Here is a 24,867-nt window from a genome sequence, read left to right on the forward strand (position 1 = left end):
TTTGTGACCTTTTGGGTTCTGATGAAAGGTCATTGACCTGAAATGTTAACTCTGTTTCTCTCCACAGACACTGCCAGACCTGCTGAGTATTTCCAGCATTTTGTTTATTTTTCAGATTGCCAGCATCCGCACTATTTTGCTTATATTAGAGCTGGGAGGAACGGGGCAAGAACTTTCTCCATTCTTCTTCCAAAAATAATGGCATGGAACATTCTCAGACTATCGGTTTCACGTCCCACCTGAAACATCTACTTGCTCCCACCATTCCCTCCTCAGCACCTTACTCTGGAAGTTTCCACACAACCCGTCCGCCGCATGCGCATTGGCAGCTGGCGGTTTGTCCGCACTCGGCTATTTCCGGCGTCAGCGGCTGAAGCACTCGGCTATTACCGGAGGCAGTGGGGAGAGGCACTCGGCTATTTCCGGCGTCAGCGGCTGAAGCACTGGGCTATTACCGGAGGCAGTGGGGAGAGGCACTCGGCTATTTCCGGAGACAGCGAAGAGGTGGGGGAGGGGAGGAAAGCAAACGACACGCGCGCCATTTTGTGTATTCACTGTCGGCGGCAGTTGGTTCTCAAACCTCTGGTAATCCGGCAATGGACGGGTAAGTACTGTTAAACGGCATGAAAATGTATATATAAAAACCGCTTAGATCCGGCTGTTGATTAGTTATCGTCAATCTGCTGCTTAGGGTCGTGACGATGCGTTTGGGCCTCTTAAGTATAAATATTCCGACCGAGCACGATGTTTTATATGTGTATCGTGGCGTCTGGTGGGAAATGGAGGTGGATTCTTCTCCCTGTGCTGGGAGAGCTCGGTTCCGCCGTGTTATTGCCCTTAATCCTTGGCGGTTTGGGGAGGAGGGGATGCAGAAGCATTAAGCCCCGAGTGAAGTGAAGTGAAACGGCCGCGATCATGCGGCGTATTGTTCATCGCCGGCCCTGTTGGGCTCCGGCTCCCTTGACCGGGGAGTGATGGTGGATTTCACCTCCCCCCCCCCCCGCCACGCCACGCCACGCCACGGATTTGTTCGAAGGTCAGACACTGGAGACAGTCTTTTTATGACCGGTGATGGTTTTCTCCCTCCTTTTATTCAATACTAAAATTTTAAATTATCTTTAATCAGTTATGACCACCTCTAGGCGCTTACCCATTGTCTGTCGAGACAAGGAGGCCAAAGAAGAAAAAAATTATCAGTTAAAACGTCTCCTGCCCTGCTTGTTATCAAGTGGGCATCTCTCTTTTTCCCCCCCCCCCCCCCCCCCCAATTTATTTCATCCAATATCAAAATCAGGCCATCGGATGGAGAGTTAATAATGGGGGTGGTGGTGAGTTGGGGGATGTTATAGCGAGAGCGCCAAGCATATGGAGACGGGTCTTTTCAGCAATGGCAGAGAGTCAGATTGTGTAGTCAGCAATTCTGCTTTATAAAAGCCACAATAAACAAAAAAAAACCTTTAATATAAAAGCAAAATACTGCGGATGCTGGAAAAAAAAACCTTTATAGCCTGAAGGTTCAGGCAGCATTTTATATTAACTAAATAGTAGCTGGAGATGTTGGTTGAGAGATAAACGAGTCACACTGCGTGGGACGAAATTCTGGTTTTACAATAACAGGATTTTTTTTTTCTTACTGTTGCAGCATTCTCACTGATGTTACAGTTGGCATAAAGGTAGGTGTCAAATATATTCTTGTGTGTGTGTGTGTATATATTTTTTATATATATATATTCCTAACTATGCCAGACACGTGAATCTGCAAGGGAACCAAAGTAAAAAACTCAAGAGGCCGTGTGAATTGAAGGCTTGCTGGTTCTGTACACCCCACGATGCAAATACTTCTGCCCATTGGAACCAGCTCACACATTGTTTCCCAGAGGCGAAGTAACTCAATTTGACAGTTCAGTAGACCCTGGGGAATTTTGGGTCCTTGATGGTGTTGAAACTGTGAAGGCTTGGGTTATTTGCATAAGAATGCCATTATTGGGTAGGGTATAATGCTCGTGCCTACCGTAAGGCTAAATTTAATGTGCTGATGGGTGAGAGGAGCCAAGATTGGGACTCCTGTTCAGAGAATATGAATGCTGAATTCGTTTGGCAATGCAGCTGAATTTGGTATCTTCTATTAAATGATGTATAAGTTTGACATATCAAACTCAACACCTTAGTGATCTTATTCCAGTTCCAACACAACCTCTGGTTCTAATGGGGTTAGACTCACAAAATGAAATGGCCCATCATGCTTGAAAGAGCTTTCCAATTAATTCCACTCCCCTGCTCTCTTTCTCTCACGATAGTCCTGTAATTTTGTTTCCCTTCAAGTATTTATCCAATTCTTCTTTGGACATTACTGTTCAATTTGCTTTCACACCCCTTTCAAGCGATGCATTCTAGATCACAAGTTTCCTGATGTCCATTCTGGTTCCTCTGCCACCTTAAATCTGTGTCCTCTGGTTGTTGACTTTCCTGCTACTGGAAAGTTACTCCTTATTTACTCAATCAAAACTATTCATGATTCACTGCGCAGTGGTTAGCACTGCAGCCTCACAGCTCCAGCGACCCGGGTTCAATTCTGGGTACTGCCTGTGGAGTTTGCAAGTTCTTCCTGTGTCTGCGTGGGTATCCTCCGGGTGCTCCGGTTTCCTCCCACATGCCAAAGACTTGCAGGTTGATAGGTAAATTGGCCATTATAAATTGCTCCTAGTATAGGTAGGTGGTAGGGAAATATAGGGACAGGTGGGGATGTGGTAGGAATATGGGATTAGTGTAGGATTAGTATAAATGGGTGGTTGATGGTCAGCACAGACTTGGTGGGCCGAAGGGCCTGTTTCAGTGCTGTATCTCTAAAAACTAAAAAAAAACTAAATATTTTGGTCACCTGTGAAATCATTTCTTAACCTTCTGTACTCTGAGAAGAACCCCAGCTTCTCCAGTCTTTCTACGTAACTGAGGTCCCTCACCCCAGCACTGTTTTAGAAAATTGCCTGTGTACACACTCCAAAGCCTTAACATCCTTCCTAAAGTGTAATGTCCAGAATTGGGCACACTATTCCAACTGAAGCCTTAACACTGTTTTATGAAGGTTTAGCATAACTTCCTCACTTTTGTATTCTATTCCTCTATTAGTAAAGCTGAGTCCCATATGCTTTTTTTAAACAGCCATCTTAACTTGCCCTGTCACCTTCAACGATTTGTGTCAAAACATCCCTAGGTCTCTCTGTTCCTGAACTGTTTTTAAAATTGTACAAATTTTATTCAGATTATTAAATTCAAGTTGATCTGGTCATGTTTCTGAATCAAGTGCAGTAAGTATACTTTATTGCAAAACCAAGGTTTTGTTTGTTTCTAATACTGTTGACCTCTGTTCATGTGAAGCCCAGTCCTGCAATAAAACAGAATAGTTCTGCTTTGCAATCCATTCATTTTCTCAATAAATTACAAATGTATGATATTTCTTTGTATTATGATGGTGGAAACCAAAGAATAACTTGCAATCGACTGAGGCAAAAATAATGGAAGATTACAGACCAGTGATTGTATAGTGTCAAAATTACATGCAGATGATGCAGTGAACTGTGATTCATCAAACTGTTATTTTTCTGTAATATATTCAACAACTTAAGAAAAATAATTGGTGTAGGGGTAAATTGCTGATGATGGGAATAATCTGATCACATGGGCTCTTGTGAAAATGATGTGCAAAATTACAGGACATCTTGCTAGTTATATGTTTATATTTATGTTATATGGTTACATTTATATGTTTACAAGAATCTTTCACAAGATGCAGGAAATAAACTACTTTGTGTACGTTGGTTTAAGCTTTTGCAATTTGTGTTTTTATTACTTTACATTTTAGCTAAGTTATACAACCAAATGCTGGTCATTGTGACTCCTACTGGATTTGTTCATATGATCACCTTTAAAGCCAAGAAGAATGGGAAGACGCTTGCGTGGAGCAAAAAAAAAACTGCATGCGCTTGTTGGGCGAAATGGCCTGTTTCTGTGCTGTAAACACTGTAAAGTAATGTGAAAATGAAAGCAATTGACAGAAATTTATCTTTATGAAATTTTAAATTATTCAAAGCTTTTGTTTACAGTGAAGACTTCAGGTTCTCTTTGGAATTCCAAGAAAGTAATTCACATCTGATGCTGTACCCACTCTTTGTTGTTCCGCTACTCGATATCAAGGTGTGTTGGAGGTTAGAGACCGATTTTTCGCAAGTGGATTTTGCTAGGTGACAACCACCTGTTCGTGTGCACGAGCCTGTAGAGCTGGCTGCTGCCTCATTTACTACACTGTAGTTAGAGCTGCAGATGACAACAGTATGCTAAATGCACTATGAATTGCTCCGTAATGATTTCTCTTCCCTACCTGATAGGTTTATAGGAACTGGAAGAACAAACCTTGACTCAAAATAGACTACAGTAGAATGATGCTAGTTTGCACATATCCGTCGTCTGAACAGTTGGCTTTGGAACGAGTTGTTTTTTGTTTCTTTCTGCCTGTTCTTATACATTAGCAAAAGTAGGGAAAAGGTATTGTTTGACAGTTGGTGTAGTGCCTATTGGGCAATTCTCTTGACCTGAATGAAGCTGTCCTGAAATTAAGTGAATAACTTGTGATTCAGCAAACAGTTGAATTTAGCATGCAGTAATAAACATGTTATGCTATTTAACACTCTTATTTTGCATTGTATTACTTACTGCTTTAGTTTTTGAAAATTTCTGTGTCTGTTTAGTTCACAATCTAAAACATCACTATTCCCTATTCCTTTATTCCTAGATTTCACAAGGGAAAATTAAATTCTGGTGTGTTATTTTCTTGGTATCTGTAGTGTAAAACCTCATCATTTTTGACTTGGCTGTCGCACTCTTGCCTTTCAGTCAAATTGCCATGCCTCAAGTCTTACCCCAGAGTGTTCAGCACATAATCTAGGTGCAATAATGGAGGAGTGCTGCAGTGTTGGAGGTGCTGTCTTTTGGATGAGATATTAACCGATGTCTGATTTGTTGTCCCAATTGGATGTAAAAGATCTTATGGCTGTATTCGAGGAGGACAAAGGGAGCTTTTCCCGTGTCCTGGCTAACATTTATCTCTCAATCAACTACAATTTTACGAAAAAGTCACCTGGTCATTTATCACATTGCATTTTGTGAAAATTGACTATTGCGTTTGTCTACAGTACAAGAATGATTATACTTGAGAACTATTTCATTGGGTGTGAAATGCTTTGGGATATCCTAATGTCATGAACGACACCATATCAATGCAAAATATTTGCTAAATGGGATTAATTATCTTCATGGAATCTACATTAGCTCCAAGTATGAGTTTTAGTTAGGATTTGCTGGTGGCTGTACATTTTTCTTTATTTACGTAGCATTAGATTACAAAATATATTGAGAATTCTCAGAGGAGTTTGGTGGTTTTCCATTGGTGCTGTTATTGTGCTCAGGTTGGTGGATTGTGTAAGTTTTAAATTGGTGTCAAACCAGTGTTTTCTAGGGTTTTTTAATACAGTAGTTTGGAGTTTTGCCACAGAAATCCCCTCCATTTGGACAACTACACATGATTTTTAAAATACCTAATCTTGCTTAATTGTACTGAAGTTTTCACAAGTTGATCAAGCTGTTGACTTGTTTAGTTCATGTGTTTCTAGTTATACACTTGTGATTTACTATTTCTTTTTGCATTGACTGGGATAGAAGCAAGTCATTCTTGTTTGCTTGGGTTATAATCTATTCCCTCACTTTATAGAGTACGAAAGTTTGGCAGAGCTCTTTTTCAAATTCTTTGGTCTCGTGCGCTGTTATAGAGATGGGTCTTTCCTCTATACACAGTATGAATAGTGTTTAAATTGTTGGCCTCCATTTCCATGAGGCCGTTAAATTGCAGAAACAAAACAGCTGTATTTAAATTTACAAGTGTGGACCGATGAGCAGTTTTTGCTTAAAAGGATATTGAGGTCATTATGATCCAATGCCTAAAAGATATTAAAGAAAGTAGGCAGGTTTGTTGATCAGGTTGTGGAATTGCACTTACCTGTGCAATGTTAATGTTGTATTACAAAATAATCTTGTGTGTTTAATACTGTCAGTAACTCGGGTCTTTGGAAGATATTTTTCCGATTTATTTCATCAAATCTTTGGGATAATTAGTAGAACTGTTGTGATGTGATAGAAAAGCACAAAGTAGCACTCCTCTTGGCTTATTGCCTAAATATACTCTCTTGATAAGACGTTAAGCTTTAAAAACCAAAAGGACTCAGTTTGTTCCCTGACCTTTTGTGTGGTGATTGGGATGCTTCTGTTGATCTTGTTGCCCTTGGGCTAATGGCAGAAAGTCTGCCAGAATTCCTGCTGGTCCTGATCAGTGTCCAGTACATCTGCTGGCAAATGTACATATCTGACCATTGGACAACGAAAGGAATGGCTCGGCTTCAATACTTCCTTTGGCCAAATAGCTTACAAACTATCTATCCTTGCTATGAAGAATGCACCGGAGAACGGTAATGTCGGGCTGCCGATGCACAATGAAACTGCAAGAACGGAAGATAAAATTGGTTTAAAAAATTGAGGAATATAAGTAGAAATTGTGGTATCAAGATGACACAATGCTGCTTTCATGTTTTATTAAATCAGCAAAGCTAGTAATAGAGATATTGAATGCTTGAGGCCTACAGTCTAATGATTACAGAAGTCACTGTCTTCATCTTTTGGTTTTGATTTTAAATATTGTTGCATGCTTAAAGTCTTGCTAAGTTTGTGTAAGTGATTTATCATTTAAAAGTAAAGCAGTGCACCAATTTTTTATTGTAGCCTTAAGCTTTACGAGTACTGTTAAATTAAGTGAGACAATTTTGTAACAACTTCAAACACTGTAGAAAATTGCTAGAATGGGAAATGAACAACCTACAAAGTGCAAGAGAAAGATAAAACAATATCTGCTCTTAATTTCTGTTCATGACAAAGCTTTAAAAAATTTTCATTATTGATACTGCAATATTTTAATATGTGATAAAATTCAGCCAGTATGATTCAAACTATTTAGCATGCATTATTGGGCTCATTGAAAAGTTTTACTGCACTGCAGGTTGCTTCTTGTTTTCTTCAAAAAAAAACAAATCTCCAGTCTGGGTATAATGCTATATAATACTCTCATGCTTTTGAGTAGCTCAATGGGAAAAGATAATTTTAGAAGTTTCATCTTCGATTTTCAGGCCGCAAAAATTGGATCAAAGCCCAATGAAGCTTTATTAAAATCGCTTCACAAGTTCAAAATTTAATGAAATTCCATTTTACACTCTCCTTAATGAAGCTTTACATTGCTTGCTGTTTTTCCCTCCACTTTTTTTCCTTCCTAATTTTGTGGATTTTTATGATGCGCCAAAGGGATAAGTGTAGTAGAGGACTAAAATTAGAGTCAAAGTGAGTACACATGGTGGAGAAGCACTAAGTATTTAAAGCTACACAAAGCTTAAGATACCTACTTCTTCAAGCAGGTAATATTCATCGTGATATCTTTATATCACTTTTAATTGCTTTGCTTGTTTGGATGCTTTCTTCTAGATATTTGTATTACGCACTGTCACCCAAAGAAGTTGGTAGGCCCTTTGATTGGATGCACAAGTCGGAAAGGCTGATTTGCCTTATTTTTGTTTTCTTCTCTCTGGAAATAATATTCGAAACCTGCTCTGGCAATGTCATTTTTTCAGTGGAGTGACTAGTTTATCTCAGGTCACCTTCAAATGTTGATTTCCTGTTTCCTGGCAATTGCAAAGCCATAACTGAAGGCTTGTCGAATGTTAAATTTGTAAGGTCTGTTTTATAATGATGAGCCTGCACTTTTAAAGCTATATTTCCTTCATAATTTTATTTCAGGATTAAATGGGTGGGAACACATTTTGGTGTATTTTCAATACAGGATTTTCAAATAGGCTTGTACTCTTGAAATGTTAACATTGAGTCTGTGGAGAATTAGTATGTGAATTGTGCTTATTCACCAATTTACGATTTCATGAAACTGCTTCCTGTTTTGATTTTAATATCTGATATGCATCAGATATACAATTAGATTGTTTTTGTTTCTGCAGCACTTCGTTGGCAGCATTTTCATTAGATTTTGGTTGCCTTATTTTTATTATTTGCAGTAAAATATCAAACTCTCTTAACTGAAAGTAATACAACTTTTTCTTACTTTCCTCTTGCTAGCTCAACCTGCACATGCTCAACTGTGTTCAGATTATGCAGCAATGTTTTCATGTTTTGAGTTAGCTTGTTGGGGCTGTGCACCAAAGATTGGTATGCCAACCTAATGGTAATTTTAAAAATATTGCTGGGGTTTTCCTATTTGTATACTCTGAATTGGGACCCGCTTAGTATTTTGCCTATCAAGAAGTTCTTTATCGTGATCTTGCATTTAGTAAACCCATAAAACAGCGCTATCCATTGTTATTTAATAGTTGAATAACCTATTTAAATGCATTTATAAATGATATTAATTAAGGGATAAAAACATAAAACTGCATGAGAGAGCATTTTGACAAAAATGCGTCTGTTCTTGGTACTACAGAAGTCAAGCATGATGTAAACCGGAATCCCAGCCATTAGGGGACTTTCACGGATGCATGCAATATTTGTCTTGCTGATTGTATTGGCAATAATAGATGGCAAGATGTACCCAAAACTGTTAACTGGCCATTAAGAATATCCTGCCAGCTGTTATGATTCACATTCAGTACTATCCGAATTTTAACTTCATGTCTTTTATTTAAAATTAGAGGTTGTGCTTGTTTTATTGTGTGTCCTTGTTTTTTCAGAGCTTTTTCTGTCCCAGATTGTTAGTTACATAGACATTTGGGGAAGATGCAAGTTATGCAGAGGACAGCAGATGTGAAATTTGAGCTATATGGGAATGTTTCAAATACAGATTTTTAAACTAAAGTGGCACAGACCATTCTCTTATTACAATCTGTTATGTTAAGTCCCGAGTAATTTTTGTATGTAATAATGTTTTATGAGTCTATTTTCTGTCAATTGGAATTGTGTCCCGGCCCAGTTATTTTCCTCACCCTCCATCCCCAACATCATCTATCGACTGCATTTGGTGATGAGTCCCTGTTCTCGATGTCGCAGGAGATGAATTGGTGTTAAATTTTAAGCATTTTCTTCAGTGACGTTTGTGCTTAAAGTGCCCATTTTTATGTTTTCACAGCTAATCTTAATTATGTAGTTTATATTTCACAATGCTTCAATTCACACAGCATATGAATTGTATATAGGAAGATGGAAATTTATTTAGATTTATGTGACCTAGAAATTGGGGCTAATACTTTTTGAGCAAATTTTTTTTAATGGTTTGTAGATCTAGTTAGGGAAAAGGATGGAAATACTATAGTTTTTCAGTGTTAAGTACTTTTGTATATACAAAATGTGTTTTAATCTGCTGTTTTTTAGGTTTACTCAAAGATTATGTCATCAGTATTCCCATTATTTTACATTTCCAAGTTGATGCTAACAGATTTTGGGTTTTCTGTATTGGTGTTTATCCACCAATGAGGCAAAATGTTAATGACATTTTCCAAGACTCCAGGCCCAGAAAAATCTATTCTGTGATAAGTAATCAGCAAATAAGAGAAGTAACCTCAGATAGAACTGAATTACTGTAGTATTAAGGCTTGAATAGCCATGGATTGTGGGTTGTCGGCTGCAGATGACTGCTTGGAGGATTTGGTTTCACATCTTTTCAACTGATGCACTGAAACTACAAGACATTACAGAATAAAGCTATTTGATAGTTTGTTACAATAAAGCCACACCTAAGCTAGAAACACTTGAAGACAGGCCACGGTAGCTGAAGTGTGACTAGGTGAATTTGTATATCAGATGGAAGAAATATTACCACTAGATAAGCAAACTTGTTTGTAGGACTATGAAGAATTAAAGTGGCTGGCAACATTTTATTTAGATTTTCATATTGTATAATTCCAATATGGTAAAGAATTGATTTATCTTTACAGAAAAAAATGCATCTTTATGTCTCTAGTGACAGCAGTTAGCAAATTTGGGCAGGAGACGCTAGGGCTTCTTAAGATAAGACATAGAAAATGAACACTATTGTCACATCATAGCCCTTGGATGTAGAGTTAAAGAATTGGTACAGTTGAATTTGTTTTGTCAATGATTTTTTTTTTTTGTGTCTGATTTGTTTGCTTATGTTGATTTGGACAATGTCCCATAGATTTCAATTCTCCATAAATCTGTGTTGTTTGTGACTTTTTTTACCTGATCTAGCTGGCCAGTAATATGAGGAAGCATTTTAATCCCAGTGATTCCCAGAAGCCATTTTGGAAAATCTGAACATATCTGAATAGCTGTAATGAAATTATGAATTCTGTTTTTTTTCACAGAGGGGATCTGACGAACTTTCTGGCACTATTCTCAGCAGCTCAAACTCTACCATGAGCAGTGTGGTTGTTACTGGTAGGTTTCCTAGTCCACAGTTTAGAACAGTAGTTCTTTGTTATAACTCTTGTATTAAAAAGATAATCATTTTAAGTGCACACTATTGAATGATGGTCTGGTGCTTCCCTACAGGGTGGGAGGGTTGTGCTATGGTGGTGTATTTGCACCTCTTTCTAGTTTTCAGTGATATCATTGAGAATGGCTGTCCCTTAAATAGGTTTGTTTTTTTGGTCAGTGCATTGCCAGCACAGTTGGTAAATGCGACTAAGAAGAAAATTGCAGAATTTACCCTGCTTCGTAATTGGAGAGGTAGTGATATGAGTAAAATTTTTCATATATTTTTTTCTAATACATTTGTTTATGCCATTTTGAAATGGAACATTTCTTGATTTTTCTCCCCATATCTTCAAGCATGAGATGGTGGTTGGCCATCTTGCATATTTAAGTGAGCCTTTAAGGGTGTGTAAAAATAGACAGGAATTAACCCTCCTTTTGACTTTGGTTCTTCCCACTGTTTTAATTGAGTTTGGGAAGACGGCGAACAGGGAAATGAGATCTGTATCCTCTGCTTCTGTTATCACACAGATGTTTAAATCAGATAACCATTGATATTGAGCAATCTTCTGAAATGTCCAGTGCAGTAACCCTCCTGCACAGTCTGATTCGAAAAGGGGTGATTAGACTTTGTAAAAAGAGCTACCAAGATAAATTGCAATTTTTTTTTTTTATTTCTTACAATTCACATACAAGTAAGAGCCGAATAAACAATAATTGGAATTGGCTTTTCCTTGAATGTCCTTCACATTGGACGCTACTATTCAGTTGCAGTCTGTTCAGTCGTAACTATCAGTGTTCAGAAAGACTGATTTGAATCATTTACAGGAACTAGTTGAATTTGGGAGCAAACCTCTAGAGGTTTTTCGACTCTAGGGTCATAAATATGAAATCTTGAGATAACCCAACCGATCTTTTGTGGAATCTATGATTTGACAGCATCGTACGTAGTGATCAACAAATTAGTAGTTTGGGCTGCAGTTGAATGGGGAAAGCATAAGCAGCAACTACAGATATTTTATTTTCCCAAAAGGATAGGCACTAACCTCAGTTCTAGACACTTTAAACAAGCTGCTAAGGCAGAAGAAGTTTCAAGCTAGTTACTACAGTACTGGCTATTTCCAGGGAACTAGTTATCAGCTAGAGATGTAACAGAAACCTACTTCTGTACTGCTTTCTGAGAGTCTCATCAAAAGTACTTCAGTTCAACTGCAAGGAATGCTTAGTCAACTAGAAGGCATCTTGGCTGCATATCCACAAACTGTTTCATTCTTGGGTTATTCCAAATACTTGGCAGGAAGTCTGTCAGACTGATTTGCAGCAGTGCACTACCCGAGATGGTCACTTCAACAGTCTTGGCAGTTATCAATAGATGTTCTTCCTACTGGTTGAAATAATCTTAGTAATTCATACTGTCCATCTATTAGAGTTGCCTCAGATAAACTTGCGTAGTCCTCCCTGGATCTCCGCTGATGATCAAGCAAGCCGTAGCTCTAAATCTTGCATGTGGAGACATCCCTAGTGTTGATGGGTGATCACCTTTTAAGGGGCCTGGGTTTATGGCAGATGGATGCCATGATGTGGAATTGAGGGCAATAGTGCACACGTTCTTTGCTACAAGAACAAAGAGAGAGGCCTCTCCTGTGGGTCTGTTGCAGCTGACCGACCAGTATCTGAATTTCATTGTCTTTGCCCAGTGCTTATTAGGAATAGACAGGATACAGATGGACTCAGTGCCTTATGATTCACCATTTCAAAAGGAGAATCTACTCACTGATGCTTCAATGAATTTTCAACCATTGGAGGAGGGAGGGTGATCTGGCAGTCACCATTCTGGCAGGTGTACACCATTCAACGACTCAAAGATGCACTGCAGCAACGCACCAAGTCTCCTTAGACAGCACCTTCCAAACCCACAACCTCTACCAACTAGAAGGACAAGGGCAGCAAATGCATGGGAACATCACCACCTGCAAGTTCCCCTCCAAGTCTCACACCATCCTGACTTGGAACTATATCGCCATTCCTTCACTGTCGCTGGGTCAGAATCCTGGAACACCTTTCCTAACAGCATTGTGGGTATACCTACTTCACGTGGACTGCAGCAGTTCAAGAAAGCAGCTCAACACCACCTCCTCGAGGGCAATTAGGGATGGCCTCGCCACTGACGCCCACATCATGGCTCATTTATACCTCAATTCCATTTACTTGATATATGTTAGAAGAAAATGGATGGGTAATTAAACTTGTAACCTCCACCACAATTGGCCTTCCAAAAACTCATTTAAGTTTCTGCGACGGTTCATCTGAACATGGAGAACTTAATTTCTAGCCTGGTTATTGAAAGGCAGCAACTGTTAGAACATGATCTCTCATTGTTGGTAGCGAACACCTTGATCAGTTCCTGTAAGGAATGCACAAATTTGCCTTGCAACACGAAGTGGTAAAATTTGTGTAGTGCTCTACAGAGTTGGTTACCCTATGTTGGGTGATATAATCCAAGTCTCCAAATATCTTTTAACATGGATGCAGTCTGTCCAGACCAGGGATTTTATCATCTTTGATTTTGATTAGTTTATTTAAACTTACTATTTTTATTTTAAATGTGGTTATATCATTTCTAATCTTCCGATGTCATGTCCCCCTGATTTGTCTCCCGTGTAAATACTGAAGCAAAGTATTTAATACATCTGCAATTATGCTATTATTGCTTGTGATTTTATCCTTTCCATCCCTTAGTGACCATATTCCCATCCTGACTTTTTTGTTTTTGTTTGTAAAAAATTTAGCTATTTTGTTTAATGTTCCTTGATAATTTAATTTTATCATTCCTGTTTGCCTTCCTAATTATTTTGACTTCTCTCCTAATTTCTTTGGATTCTCCCTTGTCGTGCTGCCCATGCACTTAGCATATATCTATTTCTTTACTCAATTTTCCCCTTGTATCTTTCTTCATCCATGGTGTCTCATTTGTGCTTGGTTTGTTCTTGTTCTTTTAGCAGAATATATTTTTCCTGGACTATGTTGAATACCATTTTAAAGGTTTCACGTTGCTGTTCTACATAATAGTTGGCCAATATTGCTTTCCATTTTTCTTAAATTCAGTTCTCACCTCCTCAAAATCAGCTTTTCTCCAGTCTGTTACTCTGGTCTTTGTCATGCTTATGTTCTTAATTGTTATAATAAAGCATATAATATTACAGTCATTATTGCCTAGATGTTTCCCTACTTTTTATTTCTTTTATCTGCTGTTGTTCATTTCCCATTCCATCCAGTAGCAAATCCTCCCACGTTGATCGTTTTAGATACTGGACTCTAAAGGAATCCTGTACACATTGTAGGAACTCCATTCTCTCATTCCCTTACCTACCTCTTCTGGCCAATTAATTTTGGGGTAGTTGAATGCTCCCATGATTTTTTTTTGACTCGGTTCCTTAATTTGTTTGCATATTTCTTCCTTCACTGCCCTTCCATTATTAGGTTGTCTTAGACTACCTCTATTAGTGTGATTTATTCCTCGTTATCTTTTATCTCTATCCACATGGATTCTACTGATAGCTGCATCACTCTTTTCTACTGCCATGAGTAATCTAATTAAAGTACAGCTACTCCACCTCCTGTTTTACTTGCTCTCCTTTCTAAATGTGTTGTATTCTGCGATGTTTAATTCCCACTCCTGATTGTTCTGTCGCCATGTTTCAGTAATTCCTATTATTGTAGTCACTTGCCCAGCTTTGTTATGATTGCTGTATGCATTGCTCTGCAGTTTTAACTCCTTTTTAATAATTCCCTTCTCTATTTTTAAACATCCTTTTACAGTGCAAATCTATAACTCTTTATTCCCTAACCATTTATATCTTATCGAGTCATTTACGGCACCGAAGGAAGCCGTTCGGCCCATCGAGTCCATGCCAGCTCTTCGCCAAGCTATTCACTCAGTCCCACTCCCCTGCTCGATCCCCGTAGCCCTGCAAGTCAACTTCCTTCAAGTGGCCATCCAGTTTCCTTTTGAAGTCATTGAGTGTCTGTGCTTCCACCAACCTTATGGGCAGCACGTTCCAGGCCATTACCACCTGTTGTGTAAAAATGTTCTTTCTCATATTCCCCCTGCATCTCTTCCCCTAATCCTTGTACTGTTAGTTAATGGGAACAGTTTTTCCTTAGTTTATTCTGTCCTATGCTTTCCTTTCTTTAGATTTATACTTGTTTCAAATCTTGTAGATGCCTCCTCCTATTTACCCTTTTCTGCTGGGATGCTGGTCAGGTTCCGGTTCAGCAGGAGCCCTTCCCATTGGTAGAGCTCCTTTCTGTCCCATGAAAAGGAACCCCTCTTCTGCACAGGAGCCCTTTAGCCATGTGACAGTTCTCCTGATCTGCTTGTCTCTATTGGTTTGCATGTGGTTTGGTCAAATATCCCTTGATGTCCTGCTTTTTAATTTAGCCCCTAGCTCCTGATACTCCCTCAGCAGGACCTCCGACCAATGTCATTTCTTCCAACATGGACCATGATAACTGGATATTTCCTCCCTTTCCAAATTCCTCTCCAGCCGCCACGAGATATCCCTTACACTGACACTGGGACATTCATTTGTGGTCGCAGAAGATGTCATCTATCCCCTTACTCACTGTCACATCACATCCACTGTCATTACCACACTTCTGTTCTCTCTTTCCTTCCCACCAAATAGCCTTTTGAGGCAAGGTGGCTTGGTTTGTATTGTGGCTGTCCTTCCTGCAGTCTTTCTCCTTGTCCTAACGGGTAGCAATTGTATCATACCTATTGGACAGGATCACTGTTGCGGGACCTCCTCCTCAGCCTCTCGAAAGTCTCTGTTAGCTGGCTCTCTGACACACTCCCCTTCCTGCACTTTGCTTTCCTCAGAGATGTGACTGTTCTGGATAAAACTGTCCAGAATATCCACCTTTCACTTGTGTTTCAGAATGTCTCTTAACTCGCACTCTTGATCAATGAGCCTGAGCCAGAGTGACTGAGGGCAGAGACATTTCCTGCACATATAGGAATCCACGATAGTTTTCGCTGTCCGTGAACTTCCACAAACTGCAGTGCCAGAACATTTCTAGTCTTTTTCATTTATATGTTTATTGATGGCCTGAATTAAAATGAGGTGGACTACATTAGTTCCAAAAAAAATTACTGATTTTCTCACCTGAGAACGCACAAAATGTATTGCTCATCAACCAGCTGTCCTGTGGCATCACCCGGTCTTGGAGGTGTTTACCCCAGCTAAATGGAGGCCACAGGAAAATCTCTCTCTTTTTGAAGCCTGATTTAATTCTCTGTCTTTGGCCTTTACCTTATCTTAGACTATATTCATTTGTAGGTATTTAGTCTGTTTTAAGGTTTTTCCTTTTGTTTTACACACCAAATTGCCCTAATTGCTAAAACACTGAACAAAATTTTAAATACTGCCTCAAGCTTACACAAACCACTCCAAGAGTTAAAGGCAAAAAGAAACAACACCTTTCCCCTCTTCACTGAATTCCTACACTCCCCAAATTCTAAACATCCCACTCTGTTCATGATCCACTCAGTTAAGATGCATGAGTGGGGCAGAAGTTCAAGTTTTTCTTTGATGTACATTCACACATCATAATCCAACCTATCCATCTCTTCAGATCCTGCATGTTCTGGGCTTAAAGGACTTGTGTTTAGTTTTAAATCAAAAGTAACTGATGCAGTTGCCCTCTAGGACTCTCACACTGGAAACCAGTCAATCTTTGATGTTTGATTCAATGCACTAGGATATATTAATTTTGTTCTTAAAGCATGATCTGTGAAGGGATTTAAATGTAGGTTTTGAAAGATTGATCACCTGTTCCAAAATTGGCCATTTTTCACATGATGTTGCAGTATACCAGGGAATTGAAGGTTTTATTAATTTCATTAAGCCAATTATGATGATCATAGTGTGACCTCACCTAATGGTGACTTTCAAATTGCTAATTTGTGTGCTCACCTGAATCTCTACAAAATCCAAATCCCAGTAGAATTTTTATATACTGTAGCAGGATTGGCAAAATGTCATCAAGGTTTATATCTGTGTTCCTTCCTGTCGACAAAATCTAACTTCTTACCAAATTTTTGTCACACTTTGTCTACATTTTCCTATTTATATATTTTTACTGTATAATTAAAGATATCACATTGTAATTGTGCCCTCATCTAGTGGTAGTGCTGCAGTGCCTCAGTTTTCCATCTCCCAGTGCAGCTGGCACTGCAAAGAAATTCCTATGTTCCAACCAACTCTAATTCTCTCCATTCCAAATTGCCATAAATTTTGCTCTTTAACTTTATCAAATCAAAATTTTAAAAAAATCTATGACTTCACATTGGATACTGAGTTGCAGCTCCATGTCCAGTCCAATTATCCCCTGCCTTCTAACCCTGCTTTACCTGAAAACTATAATTGGTGTTGACTCCCTTTCTGCCATGGGGTATAACGGGTCAGCAATCTGTGGTTCTGGAGCATCTCATTTGCAGTTCATGAGTCACAAAAAGTCAGTATGCAGGTACAGCAAGTCATAAAGAAGGCTAATGGAATGCTATCCTTTATTATGAGAGGAATTGAAAATAAAAGGAAGCATGTTATGCTTCAGTTATATACAGGGCATTGGTGAGACCACATCTCGAATACTGTGTGCAGTTTTGGTCTCATTTAAGGAAGGACTTGGAGGCGGTACGGAGGAGGTTTACTAGATTGATACCTGGAATGAGCGGGTTGTCTTATGAGGAAAGGTTGGACAGACAGGGCTTATTTTCACTGGAGTTTAGAAAAGTGAGAGGAGACTTGATTGAAGTATATAAGATCCTGAACAGTCTTGACAAGGTGGATGTAAAAAGGACGCTTTTTTAAAAAATTCATTCATGGGATGTAGGCGTCACTGGCCAGGCCAGCATTTATTGCCCATCCCTAATTACCCTTGAGAAGGTGGTGGTGAGCTGCTGCCTTGAATCGTTGCAGTCCATTTGGGGTAGGTATACCCACAGTGCTGTTAGGAAGGGAGTTGCAGGATTTTGACTCATGGACAGTGAAGGAACTGCGATAGAGTTCCAAGTCAGGATTGTGTGTGACTTGGAGGGGACCTTGCAGGTGGTGGCGTTCCCATGTATTTGCTGCCCTTGTCCTTCTAGTTGGTAGAGGTCGCGGTTTTGCAAGGTGCTGTCTAAGGAGCCTTGGTGCATTGCTGCAGTGCATCTTGCAGATGGTACACACTGCTGCCACTGTACGTCGGTGGAGGGAGTGAATGTTTGTAGATGGGGTGCCAATCAAGCGGGCTGCTTTGTCCTGGATGGTGTCGAGCTTCTTGAGTGTTGTTGGAGCTGCACCCATCCAGGCAAGTGGAGAGTATTCCATCACACTCCTGACTTGTGCCTTGTAGATGGTGGACAGGCTTTGGGGAGTCAGGAGGTGAGTTACTCGCCTCAGGATTCCTAGCCTCTGACCTGCTCTTGTAGCCCTGGTATTTATATGGCTACTCCAGCTCAGTTTCTGGTCAATGGTAGCCCCTAGGATGTTGATAGTGGGGGATTCAGCGATGGTGATGCTGTTGAATGTCAAGGGGAGATGGTTAGATTCTCTCTTGTTGGAGATGGTCATTGCCTGGCACTTGTGTGGCGCGAATGTTACTTGCCACTTATCAGCCCAAGCCTGGATATTGTCCAGGTCTTGCTGCATTTCTACACTGACTGCTTCAGTATCTGAGGAGTCACGAATGGTGCTGAACATTGTGCAATCATCAGCGAACATCCCCACTCCTGACCTTATGATTGACGGAAGGTCATTGATGAAGCAGCTGAAGATGGTTGGGCCTGGGACACTACGCTGAGGAACTCCTGCAGTGATGTCCTGGAGCTCAGATGATTGACCTCCAACAACCACAACCATCTTCCTTTGCGCTAGGTATGACTTCAACCAGCGGAGGGTTTTCCCCCTGATTCCCATTGACCTCAGTTTTGCTCGGGCTCCTTGATGCCATACTGAGTCAAATACTGCCTTGATGTCAAGGGCAGTCACTCTCACCTCACCTCTTGAGTTCAGCTCTTTTGTCCATGTTTGAACCAAGGCTGTAATGAGGTCAGGAGCTGAGTGTCCCAGGTGGAACCCAAACTGAGCGTCAGTGAGCAGGTGCTAAGCAAGTGCCCCTTGATGGCACTGTTGATGACACTTTCCATCACTTTACTGATTGAGAGTAGGCTGATGGGGCGGTAATTGGCCGGGTTGGACTTGTCCTGCTTTTTGTGTACAGGACATACCTGGGCTATTTTCCACATTGCAGGGTAGATGCCAGTGTTGTAGCTGTACTGGAACAGCTTGGCTTGGGGCCTGGCAAGTTCTGGAGCACAGGTCTTCAGTACTATTGCCAGAATAAGCGAGTCTAGAACTAGGGAGCACTGTTTTAAAATTAGGGATCACCCTTTTAGGAAAGAGATGAGAATTCTTTTCTTTGAGGGTTGTGCGATTTTGGAAAACTATGCCTCTGAATGTGGTGGAGACAGGGGTCATTGAATATTTTTAAGGCGGAGATAGATTTTTGTTAGACAAGGGAATCAGGTTATCGGGGGTAGATGGGAGTGTGGAATTCGAGAGACAAACCGATCAGCCATGATCTTATTGAATGGCAGAGCAGGCTCGAGGGGCCGAATGGCCTGCTTCTTTTAGTTCATATATTCCCAGCCTTTTGCAGTTGGATCGCATTATCATTTTAAACAAAAGCTTAAAAGTTAAGAAAAAGTCAAAAAACTGGTCCTCACATTCAGGTAGGATGTGAGTGACCTTGAAACGATGCAGAGGAGATTTACCAGAATGGTTCCAGGAATGAAGGATTTTAGTTGCAAGGTTAGATTGGAAAAGCTGGGTTTTAGAACAAAGGAGATTGAGGGGAGATTTAATGGAAGTGTACAAGATTATGACACCTTAGTTAAGTTAGACAAGGAAAAACTGTTCCCATTAACTAATGGTACAATGACTAGATTGAAAGCTTTGGGCAAGAGATGCAGCGGGAATATGAGCCAGCACTTTTTTTCACAGTGGGTGGTAATGACCTGCAACACGCTGCCCACAAGGGTGGTGGAAGCAGAGACAATTAATGACTTCTAGAGGAAGTTGGATTGCTTCTTGAGGGAAATAGACTCGCAGGTCTACTGGGATTGAGCAGGGGAGTGGGACTGATTGGATAGCTCCATGGAGAGCTGGCATGGATTTGATGGGCCGAATGGCGGCCTCCTGTGCTGTAAATGACTCGGACTGTAAAAGTAAGAGCCATGTTTTTATTGTGGTGATGTAAAGCTAATTGTTATGCTGCAGTTTGCGATTTCAAATGATGATTTTAATGAAAAAAGTCACCGTGCTCTAAATGTGGCATGGATACACCATGGTTATAGTTAATGCCTTTGGTTCGAGGAACAGATTGTATGGATGCAACCATTATTGTTTCTAATATAGCTGAGGTGATAATGCATTCTGAATGTGCTGTTATAAGCTTTTCGTTATCACGAGAATCAATGTCTTAATTCTACACATTAACTTGAAGTTTGTTTTAGATATGACTTTATTGACAAAATTATAGTAAAATTTGCATTTTATTTTATTTAGAGATACAGCACTGAAACAGGCCCTTCGGCCCACCGAGTCTGTGCCAACCAAGAACCACCCATTTATACTAACCCTACAGTAATCCCATAATCCCTACCACCTACCTATACTAGGAGCAATTTATAATGGCCAGTTTACCTATCAACCTGCAAGGTCTTTGGCTGTGGGAGGAAACCGGAGCACCCGGCGAAAACCCTCGTGGTCACAGGGAGAACTTGCAAACTCCACACATGGAGTACCCAGAATTGAACCCGGGCCCCTGGAGCTGTGAGGCTGCGGTACTTGCCACTGTGCCGCCCATTTATCCAACCATATCACAAGGTCTGTCATAAAAGCACAAAGACTAAAGGCATTCTTTCCGTTTTAGGTTTAAATTTCATCTTTTTATTCAAAGTGAATGCTTACTTAGTTTTGAAATGCTGAATTTCCATCTTTAGGCTCCCAATAGTTTTTATTTTAGGCAAGTTTTTGTAAAAAGGTTCTGCAGGTTTAAAAGTTGCCAACCCCTGAGATACAACATGGGAACAGGGGTAGGCTATTCAACCCTTCGACCCTGATCTGCCATTCAGTTCGATCATGGCTGATCTGTAGATCAGCTCCAGTTATCCTCCTTGGGTCTGCAATCTTTAATACCCTTGTCTAACAACTCTTACCTATCTCCCTTTGGAAATTTTCAGTTGAGCTACTGTCAACTGCTTTTTGTTTGGTTGGGGGGGGGGGGGGGTGGGGGAGGAGGAGTTCCAGATTTCTACCATCCTTTGTGTGAAGAAGTGCTTCCTGACATCACTCCTGAACAGCCTTGCTCTAATTTTATGAGTATGCTCCCTTGTTCTGGACTCGCACCAGACGAAATAGTTCCTCTCTACTAACTAATCATCATTTTTTGTTTCCTGAACTGTACATGTAACTACTAACTTCTTTGTAGTTTTCCCCCCACTGACCAAAGTAAATTAATTTTCATGTTCATCTCATTATCCACACAAAAATTTGCTCATTATGCACTTAATGCATCAAAATACAATGCTTGAGGTAATTGGGAAGAAGAAAGTTAGCTGCAGATTGTATAGTAATGTGGCTGTTTTGAATTGAAATAAATTCTTTCAGACTGTTAATGACCAGTCATAAACCATTTGGTTGGAGGTAAATTATCACATTAGTGTTGGATGTAGATTCCCATGTTGTGACTTTATTTGAAAGAAAATCAGTCAGGAAGTAATTTTTTAAATACTTGGTACAAATTATGCACTCAACGATTTAAATAGTCTACACTTTCTTTCTACACCAGTTGATGTACTGTTATGATTTTCTGTCAGCACCTTCCATTATAAATTTTTATGGTCACATACTGGAAAATACCACACCACTGCAATCTGACCACTATTCTGTCATTCTGGAGAAAAAGACAATCTCCCATTTTTCGCTTCAGCTGAAAATTCTTATGTCCAAAATTAGGATTTAACTAAAATAAGGTTTTGCTTGAAAGCCACAGCCTCTCCCCAAAGCCTTGAGTTATAGTATAATTTTTTGCTCAGGGCTATGATACGGAGAACTGAGTTTTGAATGCACAATCTGACCATGTACAATGCAACCCATTTACCAGGATGCAGCAGGAACATTCCATTAGTTATACAATATTTGTTTTAGCTTCTAGCCGTTTCCATTTTCCAAAATCATTTGCAGAAAAACTAGAGGACAATTTTTTTCATGTGGCAACAGATTTTTCACTACTGTTTTTTAAACTTTAGCATATATGTTGCTATGTTCTGCAGCTAATGGAAATGACAGCAAGAAATTTAAAGGTGATGATAAGATGATTGGTGCACCATCCCGTGTCCTTCATATTCGGAAACTACCCAGTGAAGTAATGGAAACTGAGGTCATAGCTTTGGGCTTGCCATTTGGAAAGGTTACCAACATTCTGATGCTGAAAGGGAAAAACCAGGTATGTGCAACCTGGAATGAATTGCTAGCATGGGTATAATAATTTAAAGCAAATGTATCTAGCACTACAGTTGATCCTTTAATAAGGATGTTAAGTGTGAGTTCCCTGTTCCCTATATTCTGAACTTTTATCTTTAATAAATGGCTATTTTTAAAGTACTTCCGTTATTTGCAAAATGCTTTTAATAGTTGAAATGTAAAGTGCATTCAAGCACAATTGACTATCTCCTCTTCTATCTGAAAAATTGTGGTACGAGCATGCTGAACTGTTCAGTGTTTGAGGTTATCTTAATGGTGTGGTGACATTTAACCAGATTGAAAAGCATGACTAGCTGTTAATCTTGCGTAATCATAATTTACCTGTTCAAATATTTCCGTTCCCTTTCCTAGTATGTTTGAGGATTACTGCATCTGCTCATTAGTGAAAAGAGCTCTATAGTTGTAGCTTTTTCTATAAGGGTATGCATATGTGCTGCTGATATTGTGATGACTGCTATGTAGCACTGAATCATGGATTTGGAAATAAAAACACAATGCTGACAATGTAAAGCTGATCAGTCACTTTCTGTGTTAAGAAGAAACTAGCTAAAGTTCTGGTTTTATGCCCTTCTTATTCATCCTCAAGCTGGGATAGCAAGAAGGAGGTCCCCTGGCTGGAAAATGGCATTTGAAAAGAGTTGCAGTTCTTAACTCTCCATCATATGTAGAAATGTTCAGAAATATGTGGGCTGTACATTTTTATTAGGCTTAGCATAGCTAAATATCACTAACTTTTCACAGTGAGTTAAATGGGAGACTGCTTGGGCTGTTTAGTTGATCAGGTATTTCAAAGTAAACATTAAAGTTCTGTAATTAAGCATGTCTTGTAAGTAGCATGTGTTTTAGGTACATTTTACTACTTGTCAACATACAGACAAACCTAAATACGTCAAAAGGTTGGGTTCATCTAGTTCCATTCAAGAAGTGTGAATTAAATAAATTTGTTCATTTCTGTCTTCCCATCCCAAGAAATAATGTTTTGAAGAATAGCTGGTCACCTCATTAACAGTTTTCTGCATTTACTCGTGCATGCCCCCTCTAACTACTATAAAGCTAACCTCTGAAGCCTTCAAAGAGACCTATTTTCTCCCTTTTAACTGACAATTTCTGAAGAATTTATGCTGGGCAGTGTTTGCCAATAATTCCGTAGTATTTTCACAAGTTTTTCATGTGTAAAAGCTTTAGGAGAGGAGACAATTTTACACAGGAAGTTGTGAGGCTGTGTAATGCTTACTGGAATTACTGATTGAAGCAGAGACCATGTTGATGTTTAAAAATAATTTAGATATGTAGTTGAAGGCCAGTGAGACAAAGGGATATGGGAACAAAGCACATGGAATAAAGACTACTGCTCAAGTGGAGGGTGACTTGATCTTCAGTTAAAGATTTATTTTGTTGCATGCCCTATGTAATACATTATACCTTAACACCATATTTTTATATGGTGTTTGCAATGTGACCTTTTCTATGTGACTAATGTCAATTATTTGCAGTGGCACTAATTGCTAAATATGCCATGTGAACTTCCTTTATCTATGTTCTAAGGAATTAATTAGTAATTAAATGCAAATAAGGGGAAAGGTCTGATGCAAGGTCAAAGACCTGAAATGTTAACTCTGCTTCTCTCTCCACAGATGCTGCCTGACCTCCTGAGTATTTCCAGCACTTAGTGTTTTTATTGCAAACAAGGAGAGACTGCAAAGATCTAGATTGTAATATGTACTGTATATTGTAGTGAGAATGTATGACTTTCTGTTACTCACAGTTGAGCTGTTCCAAACATTTCATCCTTGTATATGTTTGAGAGATGGTAGGTAAAAGATGAGGAATAGTCAAATGCAGATTATCACTAAGAACATGATCAATGTTTCATTTCACCATAGCTGGGAAATTAATGGTTCAAAGGACTCCCATCTGCTTTAAAATCTCATTGGGCTAAATTTTATGCAGATGGCGGGCCATTTGGGGGCAATTAACTGCCTGGTGCCAAGAGCTGCCAGCCACTCAAAGGGTCGCAGCTCAGCAGTGCCTCTGGGAGCAGTGGCCAGTACTATAACTGCAGGCCCCAGACCAGGAGCAGCCATGGAGCCTCAGTGGCCCCGCCACTGGTAAAATGCCAGTGGTGGTGGGATGAGGGCCTTAAGTAGCCACTTAAGGGCCTCAATTGGCCTCTGGGTGGGAAGGTCGTCCTCGACCTTCCTTGCCCCTGACTAAATTGAATGGCATCAGGAAGGCGACAGGCACTCCACCCCCTGCCTTCCCTCAGTTTTTTAAAATTTCATTCATGAGAGGTGGGCTTCGCTGGTTGGCCACCATTTATTGCCCATCCCTAATTGCCCTTGAGAAGGTGGTGGTGAGCTACCTTCTTGAACCACTGCAGTCCATGCGGAGTAGGTACACCCATAGTGCTGTTAGGAAGGGAGTTCCAGGATTTGACCCAGCGACAGTGAAGAAACATGATATAGTTCCAAGTCAGGATAGTGTGTGACTTGGAGGGGAACTTGCAGGTGGTGCTGTTCCCATGCATTTGCTGCCCTTGTCCTTCTAGGTGGTAGAGGTCGTGGGTCTGGAAGGTGCTGTCTAAGGAGCCTTTGTGCGTTGCTGCAGTGCATCTTGTAGATGGTACGCACTGCTGCTACTATGCGTCAGTAGTGGAGGGAGGGAATGTTGAAGGTGGTGGGTGGGGTGCCAATCAAACGCACTGCTTTGTCCTGGATGGTGTCGAGCTTCTCGAGTGTTGTTGGAGCTGCAC

The 24,867-nt window shown here is 40.0% G+C and overlaps 1 protein-coding gene across 5 annotated transcripts in view; it reads left to right on the forward strand.

Moving 5' to 3' along the window:
• Nucleotides 1-499: 499 nt before the first annotated feature.
• LOC137372717 (polypyrimidine tract-binding protein 2) overlaps nucleotides 500-24,867 on the forward strand; it is a 70,959-nt gene continuing 46,591 nt past the window's right edge. For 2 of the 5 annotated variants that reach the window (XM_068036854.1, XM_068036858.1), the window contains exons 1-3: nucleotides 10,446-10,485; nucleotides 20,136-20,456; nucleotides 21,905-22,077. In XM_068036854.1, coding sequence (XP_067892955.1) covers nucleotides 20,261-20,456; nucleotides 21,905-22,077 — 369 coding nt within the window. In that variant the 5' untranslated portion in view covers nucleotides 10,446-10,485; nucleotides 20,136-20,260. Of the gene's footprint in view, nucleotides 605-1,642; nucleotides 1,674-10,412; nucleotides 10,486-20,135; nucleotides 20,457-21,904; nucleotides 22,078-24,867 lie in introns of those variants that run through there. The other 3 variants (XM_068036857.1, XM_068036856.1, XM_068036855.1) reach the window with 3 other exon arrangements.

The sequence above is a fragment of the Heterodontus francisci genome, chromosome 8, assembly GCF_036365525.1.
Source record: "Heterodontus francisci isolate sHetFra1 chromosome 8, sHetFra1.hap1, whole genome shotgun sequence".
NCBI lineage: Eukaryota > Metazoa > Chordata > Chondrichthyes > Heterodontiformes > Heterodontidae > Heterodontus > Heterodontus francisci.